This window comes from Rana temporaria, chromosome 5 (assembly GCF_905171775.1).
Source record: "Rana temporaria chromosome 5, aRanTem1.1, whole genome shotgun sequence".
Taxonomy (NCBI): Eukaryota; Metazoa; Chordata; class Amphibia; order Anura; family Ranidae; genus Rana; species Rana temporaria.
In genome coordinates, this window is record NC_053493.1 from 205,391,549 (window position 1) to 205,405,158 (window position 13,610).

The 13,610-nt window shown below is 40.3% G+C and overlaps 1 protein-coding gene across 1 annotated transcript in view; it reads left to right on the forward strand.

Moving 5' to 3' along the window:
- LOC120940565 (dynein heavy chain 5, axonemal-like) overlaps positions 1-13,610 on the forward strand; it is a 445,728-nt gene that overhangs the window by 136,522 nt on the left and 295,596 nt on the right. Inside the window, exons 27-31 of the mRNA XM_040353506.1 lie at positions 9,664-9,861; positions 10,928-11,008; positions 11,097-11,501; positions 11,580-11,698; positions 13,446-13,582. Of these exons, the coding sequence (XP_040209440.1) occupies positions 9,664-9,861; positions 10,928-11,008; positions 11,097-11,501; positions 11,580-11,698; positions 13,446-13,582 (940 nt within the window). The remainder of the gene's footprint in view (positions 1-9,663; positions 9,862-10,927; positions 11,009-11,096; positions 11,502-11,579; positions 11,699-13,445; positions 13,583-13,610) is intronic.

Genomic DNA, 13,610 nt, shown 5'->3' on the forward strand with positions numbered 1-13,610 from the left:
TTAACAAATTAACTCTTCTTCAATTAAAACTTGCGGTTGCATTTTCTAAATGCAGAATAAGTTCTCTTGGAGGAATAAACATCTTCCAAGCAGGTTTCCCAGCTTTAAAGCAGGTTTAGTTACATTTCGATGTGTTTACATCAGTATAGTTTAGTATTAAAGAGGATATTCACCCTAGAAAAGAAAAGAATAAAAGTACAGTATTTGTAGCTGCTGACTTTCAATAAAATGACTAGGGATGAGCCAAACACGCCCCCCCGCCCCCCCCCGGTTCAGTTCGCAACAGAACATGCGAACAGGCATTGTTTGAACACCCGAACACCGTTAACCACTTGCCGCCTGCCATATAGCAAAATGACGGCGGCAAAGTGGTTTCAATATTCTGACTGGACGTCATATGACGTCTTCAGGATATTTGGGTGCGCATCGCGGCGATCATTGTTGCGGGTGTCAGTCTGACACCCCGCAACACCGATCTAGGTAAAGAGTCTCTGACGGAGACTCTTTACCACGTGATCAGCTGTGTCCAATCACGGCTGATCACGATGTAAACAGGAAAAGCCGGTAATTGGCTTTTCCTCACTCTCGTCTGTTAACGCGAGTAGAGGAGAGCCGATCGGCTGCTCCTCTGACAGGAGGGGTTTGTGCTGATCGATTATCAGCGCAACCCCCCCAAGGATGCCCACACTGGACCACCAGGGATGACAATCAGAAATGAATAATTGATGCCAATCAGTGCCCACAATGGATGCTAATCAGTCTGTTACAGCGTGATGAATGTGCTCACTCCATTATGAATGGTAGTTTTACCTGAACAAGCGCTCCCGTCTCATAACTTGCTTCTGGGCATGCGCGGGTTTAAAACTTCGTTTTTGCCCGAAAAACGACATTTTGAAAAACGACATTACAAAATGCAGCATGTTCGAATTTTTTTTTTGTCGTTTTTCAGAAGCTGAAAAACAATGTGAAGCCCACACACGATCATGTTTAATGACATTTTAAAAAATGTCAGGTTTTTTTCATGCCGAAAAACGGAATTATGATTACTCAATGTTATTTTTTTTTGCACACAACCTTCTGGGACATATCACAAGACCTAGAAGGCTGTGGTACCATTCACAAAGAGCAGCTCGTGCATGTGCAGTGGCAAGTCAGCTGTGAAGCTGCAAGAAATCACAGCTGGCTTCCTGCAGTAAACATGCCGGCGCCAGGAACCTGAGGACTGGCAAAGAACAAGCCCATTTGAGGATGGTGCTGGATCCCTGGGCAGTTAAGTGTCATTTTTATGGATGAGCTGTATGTTCGAGTCGAATATTGGCTGTTCGCCCGTTTCACCGAATAGCGAACAATTTGGGGTGTTCGCGGCAAATTCGAAAGCCGCGGAACACCCTTTAAAAGTATATGGGAGAAATCAAAATCATTTTAAAGGTTAATATGCAAGTTATTGTCATAAAAAGTGTTTGGGGACCCGGGTCTTGCCCCAGGGAACATGTATCAATGCAATTTTTTTTTAAAAACTGAAGTTTTTTCGGGAGCAGTGATTTTAATAATGCTTAAAGTGAAACAATAAAAGTGAAATATTCCTTTAAATTTCGTACTTGGGGGGTGTTTATAGTATGCCTGTAAAGTATAACAATCTCTGCACAAAATGACATTTCTAACGGAAAAAAAGTAATTTAAAACTACTCGCGGCTATAATGAATTGTCGGGTCCCGGCAATACAGTTAAAAGTCATTGAAAAAAAAAAAAACGGCATGGGTTCCCCCCTTAGTTCATTACCAGGCCCCCCTTTTTTTTTTCAATTACTTTTATCTGTATTGCCGGGACCCAACAATTCATTATAGCCGCGAGTAGTTTTAAATTACCGTATTTATTGGGGTATTGCGCTCCGGCGTATAGCGCGCACCCCTAATGTTGACCCTAAAATCCTGTAAAAAAAAACATTTTATTACATTTTACTACTTACAGTTTTGGTGTCTTGCCCGGCGTCCATTGGCGGCCTTGTCCGGTCCGGCTTCCGTCTGTGGCCTCGGTGTTTTCTCCCGCGCTGTCTCCGTGTCGAATCCCTGGTTCCAGCACTCAGTTTGAAGCCTCCGCCGACATATACCGAGCGCAATACACTCGGGTATATTCGGCCACGCTCGGCTTCTCACGCATAAATGTCACAGAGCGTGACTACGAGCGAAGCCGAGCCTGGCCGAATGTACCTGAGTGTACTGCGCTCGGTATATGTCGGTGCAGGCATTCAAGCTAAGCGCGGGAATCGGGTATCGGCGTATATCACGCACCCACGATTTCCCCCTTATTTTAAGGGGAAAAAGGTGCGCGGTATACGCCGATAATTACGGTACTTTTTTCCTTTAGAAATGTCATTTTGGGCATAGACTGTTACAAACACGGGAAACATGCGCAACTTTACAAGCATACTATAGACACCCCCCAGGTATGAATTTTAAAGGAATATTTTACTTTTATTGTTTCACTTTAAGCATTATTGAAATCACTGCTACCACTGCATTGGTACATGTCCCCTGGGGCAGGACCCAGGTCCCCAAACACTTTTTATGACAATAACTTGCATATTAACCTTTAACCACTGAACCCCCGGACCATATTGCTGGTCAAAGACCAGGCCACTTTTTCCGATTCGGCACTGCGTCGCTTTAACTGATAATTGCGCGCTCGTGCGACGTGGCTCCCAAGCAAAATTGGCATCCTTTTTTTCCCACAGATAGAGATTTCTTTTGGTGGTATTTGATCACCTCTGCGTTTTTAGTTTTTGCGCTATAAACAAAAATAGAGCGACAATTTTGAAAAAAATAAATATTTTTTACTTTTTGCTATAATAAATATCCCCCAAAAATATATAAAAAAAATCATATTTTTTCCTCAGTTTAGGCCGATACGTATTTGTCTACATATTTTTCGTAAAAAAAAAATCGCAATAAGCGTTTGGTTTGCGCAAAAGTTATAGCGTTCGCAAAATAGGGGATAGTTTTATGTCCTTTTTCTTAATATTTATTTTTTTACTAGTAATGGTGTCGATCATCGATTTTTATCGGCACTGCGACATTATGGCAGACACTTTTGACACATTTTTGGGAGCATTGGCATTTTTAAAGCGATCAGTGCTATAAATATGCATTGATTACAATAAAAATGCCACTGGCAGTGAAGGGGTTAACACTAGGGGGCGAGGAAGGGGTTAATCATGTTCCCTGGGTGTGTTCTAACTGATGGGGGTGGGGGGTGGACTGACATGGGGAAATGACAAATCGCTGTTCATACATTGTATGAACAGACAATACGTAATTCCCCCCCCCCCCCTTGACAGGAATGGGAGCTGTGCGTTTACACACACAGCTCCCGGTTCTCGCTCTGTAATGAGCGATCACGGGTGCCCGGCGGTGACTGCGACCACCGGGCACGTGTGTCGGTGTCAGGGGCGAGGTGAGGTGACGTATAGCTACGTGATCTCGCCCAGCAGAGCCGACCTGCCGCCGTATAACTGCAGCTGCTGGTCAACAAGCAGTTAAAATTGGCATAGACTTTTAAAGGGTGTTTCGCTGCTTTTGAATTTGCCGCGAACACCCCAAATTGTTTGCTATTCGGCGAACGGGCAAACAGCCAGTGTTCGACTCGAACATAAAGCTCATCCCTAAAAATGACACTTTCCTGCCCAGGGATCCAGCATCGTCCTCAAATGGGCTTGTTTGCCAGTCTTCAGGTCTCTGGCGCCGGCATGTTTACTGTGGGAAGCCGGCTGCGACTCCTTGCGGCTTCACAGGTGACTTGCCACTGCACGTGCACAAGCTGCTCTTTGTGAATGGTACCACAGCCTTCTAGGTCCTGTGACATGTCCCAGAAGGTTGTGTGCAAAAAAAAATTGTGCCAAATGTGATAAAGAAGGGGGATGGGAGAAGAACATAAAGCAGAACTTCCCCATAGGGTGAAGTTCCGCTTTAAGTTTCTAATTGGATCCTGGATGCACAGAATACTATTTTCTCTAAACACAGTTTAACTAAACGGCCCTAATTGTAGCGTCCAATCGGAGCATGTGGTTATTCGATCCCCCCCATAGAGGAGAGCGGAGATCTGACAGGGCAGTCCCTGCACAGTATGCAGGGACCGCCCTGTCACCTGCTGGCTCAGCGGGGATCAACAGAGCGAACCCTGTTGAGCAAGCGGATTTTTAAGGAACGGATCCTCACGGGATCCATTAGTGTGAAATGGCCCGAAGACTGCTCAAAGGAATGGACCTGCCAAGCAGCTTCAATTTACTACAAATGATAAAGTTCCTAGGGGATCAGTTATCCCAAAAATAGGTGTGCTAAATGGTAAATAACGGAGATGATAAATGAATAGCAAATGTCACAGTATAAGAAGCCTTGGTTTTCTGAATGACAAGTGAAGCAAATTACAGGAAAAGATTATCTGGGGATCTAGGAATACAAAAAGTGTAAAAAAAAAAAAAAGCACACGGATAATGTACAAACAGTTTCCACTTTACTGAGGGCCATGTAGGTGAAAACTGGAAGTGTGAGGCCCCGTACACACGACCAGTTTCCTCGGCAGAATTCAGCTTCCGACCGAGTTTCTGGCTGAATTCTGCCGAGGAAACTGGTCGTGTGTACACTTTCGGCCGAGGAAGCCGACGAGGAGCTCGACGAGGAAATAGAGAACATGTTCTCTATTTCCTCGTTGTTCTATGGGAGCTCTCGCCCCGCCGAGCTCCTCGGCGGCTTCAGTGCTGAACTGGCCGAGGAACTCGATGTGTTTGGCACGTCGAGTTCCTCGGCCGTGTGTACGAGGCCTATTTGTAATCCTGGAAGCAGCAGTACAGAGGGTGGCATTAGTAAAGTGATTTTCAGAGATTTAAAGCTTATAGAAGTTTAAAATGTTGCCTGCTGCTGAGGGTAGATATTGGAGATCACCAATTTAGATAACACACTAATTGTGTTCTAGTAGTAGTATTGTAATTTTAAAGTGAACTAACCACATGCTCAAAGATGTATATGCTCACTTTTTTTCTCCCAATCATAAAGAGTAGAATTTTTTTTTTTTGAAAATGTTTTATTGATTTTCTGCAGGCACATTCAACAAATAGTAATGCACAATTGTTGTTACAGTATCGCCATAGAATGACACACAGGTCAAACAGTCCTACACAATAAACCTTTATCCCTCCCTGAGATTAAAAGAGTAGAATTTTGATTGGTCACTTTTACCAACAACCAATTGTGTGGCCAGTTTTAAACTGTTATGGATCTTTATTTAAAAAAGTAAAAAACTGTGCACTTTTATTAGAAGGTTGCTATTTTTCTGATGATCTCTTCAAACTGAAATATATATGCATGTGGATGTTTCTTAGCTGGTTATAGATTTCTTACGATAGTGCTTTTGCAAACTCTTCCTTTAAACTAAACAATAGGTTTGCAACATGCAGGGTAAAACACTTGTGATATGGGGTGATTAAGCTCGGTAGTTGTGAGCGTTAAGGTCTTCCTGACCAACTTTTATCAAAAGGAAAAGCAAAATCTTGATCAGTTTGACCACACGATGGTTTTCTAACAGCAAAACAATGAAAAAATTCTAAGCCATCTGTCTCTCTTCACTGTCACAGCTGCTCTTGTCTCTGTTCTCCCAGATCACGGCCACTTCCGGCTCACTCAGACTAAGTTACATCACCTTGTTGCACGGGTCCACTCCTGGCCTCTAGATAGGGTTCTCTCAGCACCCTGGGCTCTCTCCCTCTTCTAAAACTTACAGACCCCCTTCAGTCCCCTGGACTTGCTAGTTGCCTCAGCGCTCTGTCCTGCTGACTCATGCAGCTGCCCCAACTTTCCCAGGCCTGTGGGTAGGGAATTTCTCCCTCATGGGGTATTGTTTCCTGAGTGGTTCATCTCTCCAGGCTGGAGCACACGCCTATCTCCACACACAAAGGCTCTGTCTCGGGATTGGGAGCCTTAAGCTATGATCAGGTCTGGCTTATAGCCAACCTGCCCACCTGTGCACCCACATGGCCTGCAGGTCTCCAGCAAGACCCGGATACAGGATTTGACTCTCTTCCACCCAGGACACTTTGAAGCCTTAAAGCGCTAGGCCGCAATCTGGGATTACAAAACCCTTGGTATACCGACTAGCCAGTCTGGCTCTGGAGCTTTGCACTCCACCTAATGAGAATCCTGTGTGTATCTTGCCTATCCACACATTATGGCAGGGCCTAGCATTGTCACAGTCTACAGTCTTCAACAGTATGATTTTATTGTTCTGAACTTATTTTAGTTTTAGGTGAGATTAAAGTAATTTTTTGGTGTAATAAGTAAAAATTATGATGAGCAGCAAATTAAACAAATTATATTGCCCCCTTAACATTGCACAGGCTTTTGAAGTGCAATTTTTTTTATATTTGAATTTTAGTCTTGCTTTGTCTTTTTATATTTTTATTTTTTGCAAAGACTAGTCTGAAAACCTTTCAGCTTTGTTTTACGAGCACGATCATTTTAGTTCTCCATCTGGTTCTTGACAGATGAATGAAGGCTAATGCCTAAAGTAGATGCAAACCCTAACTGGAAGACATTTTATTTGCTAAAACACTAGATATTGCCATATCTTTTTTTGTTGAAATACATACAATGCCGCAATATTTGGAGCCTGGAGCTTCTCTTTAATACATTGGGTACATTTTTTTAATGTATTTCATCCTTTTCCTTTTTCTTTGCTTCTAATCTTTGTCAACCTTATTCAGCATCTTCTTGTTTGCAGGAACTCACCTAACTGGTGGCTGCATATCATTGCTCTGGTCAAGTTGCCTGATAGTGATGTCAGTAGAATGTTTAATGTATTTCGCCTGGCCACTTGTAGTCTTCATCAGCACATTTGACAGGGAAACAACACAGAGATAGTGCTCCCTGCATTACAGGAAGTGCCTGAGCAAGGATCTTCACGCATAGAGCTCTAGGTATTCCGTTATGAAAGCTGCTTTTTTAAAGATAATTAAAATAATATTTTGATTACTGTAGTCTTTTAAAACTTAAATTACATTTTAGTGATTTTTGTTTTAATTTAGTTTAAGATTCATGTAGGATTACTTATAAAAATTTTTTTTTTTTTTTTAAACACACAGGAAAAGTTTTTGTAGAATAACCTTGAATCTGTAGTGGAACACTGAGAAATGAGAATTCAGCAGTATTTACAGCCATGTAGTAATGATGAGGTGCCCTGCTTTTGCTCTCTTGAATCCCTCATTTAGTTCCACAGGGCATTGTCTGCTTGCTATTGTTCAGCCTTGTCCTGTCATGTCTAGTCTCAGCATAGCTGACGCTTCTCTGCTACCAAAGACCGATTGCAGCTTTCTGTTCTCTTTACATCAAACTGCAGACGATTCTGACTAGAAATACAAATTATGTTTAAATTAACGAGAAATACAAATTATGTTTAAGTAAAGTAAAGTGAGCGGTAAGTGTGTGAAAGCTGAAGTAAAAAAATACTGTTCCATTAAGTCTATTTTAAATGAATTAATATAAAATAACATTCACAAGAATAGAGCCACATGATGATGGCTTTGCATAATCCTTGCCAATTATTCCATTTTGTATGTGGAACAGCCTTTATTCAGGCCATAATTTTACATTTTGCAATTAGTCACTTTGCTCAGCAAGCTGTATACTTTCCAGTTAATGGATCTCCTAGCGTGTTCATTTTCAGTGCAAGGGTGCTCAGATTGAGTTTGTGCATTTTTATTGTTGTGTTCATATTTACACTTTGTGAAAGATATGGTGCAGATTGGTATATTTATTATATTTGCACTTATATTAAGTTGCTTACAGCAAGTTTAGGCAACTGAAGTAAAAATTTATCACTGGAAAAAACAGGAGTAAGTCCAGGCACAAAAGTTAATATTTACAGTATTTGCAGCTAATCAGCTAATGATCACAAAACATTCTCCATATGTGTAGTCTCTGGGATAAATTTATACTGTCTTCACACAGCATGTCTCTTTTTACATTACCTCCCAGCACACATACTGCCCCCTTCCAGTCAGTCTCCATTCCTCCGGAAAATCTTTTCAAATGTTTAAGCCATGTTGTGATTTAAAAAGCCACAAATGTGAGCAATTAACCTTTAATTGCAATTTTAACCTGTGTGTGCCACCTTCTGTATCTGTACCAAGGCCAAACATTCCAGGGTATGTAAACTTTTTATCAGGGCCATTTGGGTGATTTCTGTTATGATTTAAAGCGGGGGTTCACCCTAAAAACAATTTTCTAACATTACATTGAGATCATTGACAGTATGCCGTTTTTTATTTTTTTTGCTGTACATACCTCGTATCGCTATATGCTTACCCGGCTTCCGGGTAGTGAATCCCGCGGGAGTGGGCGTTCCTATGCAGCAGTTAGTGATTGACTTGATGACAAAAACTACCCCCCCCATTGCATAAGGAGCGTCACGAGTTGCCGAAAGAAGCCGAACGTTGAGTCGGCGCTATACGGCGCCTGCGCACCGACGTTCGGCTTCTTTCAGCAACTCGTGACGCTCCTTATGCGACGGGGGGGGTAGTTTTTGTCATCAGGTCAATCACTAAATGCTGCATAGGAACGCCCACTCCCGCGGGAGGCACTACCCGGAAGCCGGGTAAGAAAATAGCTATACGAGGTATGTACAGCAAAAAAAAAATCGGCATACTGTCAATGTCGAGAGTGAGCTCAATGTAATGTTAGAAAATTGTTTTTAGGGTGAACCCTAGCTTTAAAGGAACACAAAAAACATGTGATAATAAATGGGTTAATGTGATCTCTGTCTTAAATAAAAGACAGTTTTGTGGCATGATTAGTCATATTTTCAATATAAATGCCAAAATTTCACAATTTCTGCCAGGGTATGCCAGGTATACATTTGAGCACAACTATGTATATGGATAATCTTGTGATGCTTTTATAGTAACCAGCATCACAAGATTAATAACGTTGTATCATACACAACTATTAGTGGGTACCACAGGTGAATATACCAACACACTTATGCAAATCATTTTCATTTTTTTTTTTAAATAGGTATGCATGTTAAAAAGCCAAAATTCATATTTAAAATAAGAAATATATCTGACATTTATTCCCACCCAAAGACAAAAAGATAAACAAAACCACCTCATAACTCATACTTCACTTTGTAATTTATAAGGTACATTGTATTGAAAGTACTAATTTATCATAGTAATGTTCACCCAGAATCGCAAAGTACTTTGATGTCTTACGTATAACTAAAGATTTTTTTCCCTAGTTTTGATTAGAGTGGAAAAGGATTAGAACACTTGTCAGATTTTTATTGCTGTCTGTGTCCTCATTAGGCAGAATCGTCTTCCCTTTTTGTCCTAGTGACCATTGTCGCTGAGAATGAAAGTGAAAGAAAATCCCAGGGGTGAAGGGGAGAGATGAATGAGGAAAATATGTTTTGAGCCCTGGATTGCATTTTTCGTAGAGGCTAAGGATTGGTTTAGCTGTGACCTGGCACTAATCAAACCATTCCCATGAATGCTTTTCCATTTCCTGTAGCATGATCTACTAGGCTTTCTATTGTAACTCTCTATTAAAAATAAAATGAGCTTAGTGGATAACCTTGCCTGTACATGTCTTTATTCCTTTCTTCCCATTTTATCCACAGCTAGAGCAAAATGCTGCCAGAGATCTGGGAGATGAACTTACTAAGATGGTTGTGCTGAAACCCTTGGATAAGCAAATCAGTGAACATAAAGATGTGAGCAAAGTTGTTATCCAGCTCAGCTCCATTGTCTTGTCTCTTAAAGCTGATGCTACAGATGTACTTAACAGCTTTACTACATTTTCTGGAATCTGGAATCAGGTAAAACATTTATCGTTTTCTTTCCTGCACCCACTGTAGCTGTGTCATATTTGAATTTCCATGAAAATATTTTGCCCTTGGATGTTTGGCAGCAGTTTTTTTTTTTTTTTAAATTCTATATTTTATTGTTTTTTAATCGATTTTATACAAACAAACATACTTGGCAGCAGTTTTAATTATTTAACTGTAGTTCTTTTTAGATCCTTGTTTTATTTTTAGAAAGACGAAGGCTTTTTTTTAACCTCAATGCATTCTCTGCATTAACGTAAAAAAACTTTTAAAAGCTACTCCCCCCAGCCCCCCCTTAAACACTTACCTGAGCTTGATCTCGATTCAGCAATTTTCCCACCTCCAGCATCTCTTCTCCCCTCTCTCTCTTCCTATAGGAGACTCCGTAGCAGCTTTAGAGATTGGTTCCTGCTGCTGTCAACCAAATCCTGGGAGGAGGGATTGGGAGGGGGGGCGTAGCTCCGTGACACTCTGTGTGTCTTTGGACGCAGTCTTGCTCCAGATCAAGCTCGCCCAAGTGCCCCCAAGCAGATTGTTTTGGGGACACTTGGAGAAGTAGCCAAAATCGCCAGGGGACGACCCCAGAAGAGGAAGATTGGGACCACTCGGTGCAAAACCATTTCACAGAGCAAGTATAACATGTTTATTATTTTCAGGGAAAAAAGAAGCTTTACAACCACTTAAAAAATGTGGTATTATGAATTTATATGTGGCCAAGCATTTGCCTGAACCACAAAATCACAATATCACAAAATATTATATTGCTAAACTAAGCAATATGACTTTTTTAAGCCTTTTTATTGGAGTATGGAGCTAAGCAGTATATCCACATTTTGTTTAGACGTGATTACAAGTGGAGAGATTAAACAAAATGCATATGTGAAAGATTGTACAGTCTGCTGAATAATTCATAAAAAAAAAACACAATTCTGGTGTATCATTTATTTTTAAAATCAATGTTCTGCCACGTGCCAATCATTTTTAAATATTTGTAGTGTTATCTACCATGCACACAGGACCTTATCTCATTTATTTTGGTTTATTCTGTTATTTATAGGATGTTGATGAAAAAGTTAAAGAGTTCCTTGACACTAATCCTGTAATGTCTGAATTCCGAAGTCAACTCAGTTATTACTCAGTAAGTACATTTCTGTTGCAATCAAATAGACATTTTACTACTTGTGCAAATACTGTACCCAAGTTGTACCCACTATTTTATTTTACAGCAATTGGAATCCCAAATTAGTGAACTTCCAGGGCACTGCATTGTAGGATCTGTTGACTTCTCAACCGATTGTCTGAAAATGGCTTTGGTACAGGAATGTCGTCGTTGGAAGAGAGCCATTGGTTCTGCTTTGAATAAAAAAGCAGCTATGGATATGGATGAGATTTATTCCTTTATTGATAATCTCAGTAAGCGACTCAATAGACCTATTAATGATCTTGATGATGTACGTGGATCTATGGATGCATTAAAAGAAATAAGAGAGTCAGAAATTAAGATTGACATGATGATTGGACCCATCGAGGAATCCCATAGTCTCCTGGTAAAATATGAGCTACTGTTTCAAGATGGCAATGCAGAGCGTGTAGATGGATTAGCTTATGCCTGGAAGAATTTAAACACACAGGTAAACTTAGTTCTTAATGTGTGTGAATTATGAACATCAGAATTATACGGTCAGGGTTTTAATGTGCCTTTTTTATAGGTTGTGCAAACCCAGAATTTACTCATCAAAGTGCAACCAGAGATGAAGACAGATTTGCTTGATGGTGTGAAAAAGTTTCAGATTGATGCCAGTGAGTTTTATAAAGACTATGACGTAACGTAAGTATATTTTTGAAATGTTAATTGTGTTGTAATTGCATACCCCAGGGTCACAAAACAAATGAGCAGTAAAATGCATGTTTGTTAAATCATCATTTCCTGATGTTGAAGTTAGTGCCTTTTCATTAGCTACCATCCTTGTAAATTCTAATTGTAAATTGTGTTTTTATGTAGCCTTAAATACTTGTATGAAAAAATAGAAAAAAAATAATAGAAAAATAGAAAAAAAATAAAATACCTATGCTACTGTTTAATGGCTTGGACAGAACTAAAGATGCGTCTTTAGCCAACAGTTTCAGCTAGATGTTTGGTTAAATAGTTTGTTAATGTTCATTTTGTTAACTAAACTTCCGATGGGTTAAAATTCTGCTGAAAATGTACTTAGAAGCAAATTTTCACCAGGAATTAGCAATTTCCAACAATACAGAGCAGATTTCTTAAATTAATAGATCATTTCATTAGGTTTTTATCTGTTTTTCAGTTCCTACTTATTATAATTAATATATCCTATTGAATTCAATGTCAACAGAATTATATTAGTAGAATATTTAATTGCATCAATTTCTTCCGAATGCATGAACGTCATGTTATGCCCTTATCTGAAAACTACCAGACATGCTAAGAAAAAGTTGTGTTGAACCAGTTATTCCCATCATTTCACACATATATCTCAAGCAAATAGAGAAAACATATAATCCCAGTGCTGTGTCTGACTACACATTTAATGTTGCGTGATATACATGTTAACTACTAAGTCTACTTTGTTCCTTTAGTTGTATAATTCAAAATTTTGTGACCATAATTCAGTTTCACTATAAGTTGTATTGTGCATCATCACGCAATGTGCTATTTGTGCTATTTGTCTAGGACATTTGTGGTCAACTTGAAAATTACAGTGTACCTCAAGTGTGGCCCCCCCAAAACTTTGAGGGGCTGCGCATTTTTGATTGTTGAGGTGTAGTGTGTCAAGTTAGGATGCCTATTCAAAATGAACCTCATGCTCAAATTTTGGTCCTGCAAGGTATTGCAATGCACATGGCAGAGAATGTGGGAATAAAATAAACCCCATCATTGGTGTCAATGGCAGAGAATGTGGGAATAAAATAAACCCCATCATTGGTGTCAATGGCAGTAATAGTGACACCCAATGTTGGGGTCTGTGGATGCAGTAATAGTCCCCAGTACTGGTGTATGTGGATGCAATAATAACCTCGAACATTGGTGTTAGTGGTCACATTGGTGTCAGTGGAATTACTATGAACCCCATTAGTGGTCATTAGCAGTGCTGTTAATCCCCAACTATAGTGCTATTTAACATTGCTACATTACCCCCCCCTCCACTCCAATTGGTTGTTATGGTTGTTGGTGTCAGTGTTTTCTAACCATTGATTAGTATAACCCCACCCTTCTAACACTCCACCCTCTAATTGGCAGTGAAATATAACTCCCCAGCATTGGTGTTTACTTACCTGATAACACTCTACCACCCCACTCTCCATCTCTCCCTAAGTCCACAGATACTGCGAGCAGAGTTATCTCTGCCTCACAGTAGTCTTTCTTTTAGTGCCTGGTGCTGGAATGCAGAGCATGTTTTGGAACCTGGTACCTTGCTGCCACACTGCTGACCTCTGGTGCTCAGTAGGTGGCAGACTACATGCAGAGGGTTTGCAGGCCAAATATTGGGCACCTTTGACCTGCAGCCTAATTGTCTTGGCAAAGTGAAAATGATGCCACATGTATTTTATAGGGGACCTGGTATAGAAGGTATTCCTCCCAGAGAAGCAAGCGACAGATTGCAAATTTTCCAGGCCAAGTTTGATGAACTTTGGAGGAAATATATTACTTTTTCTGGAGGAGAAGAACTCTTTGGCCTGTCAATAACAGGTAGTATTTTAAAACATTATAGTTTAAT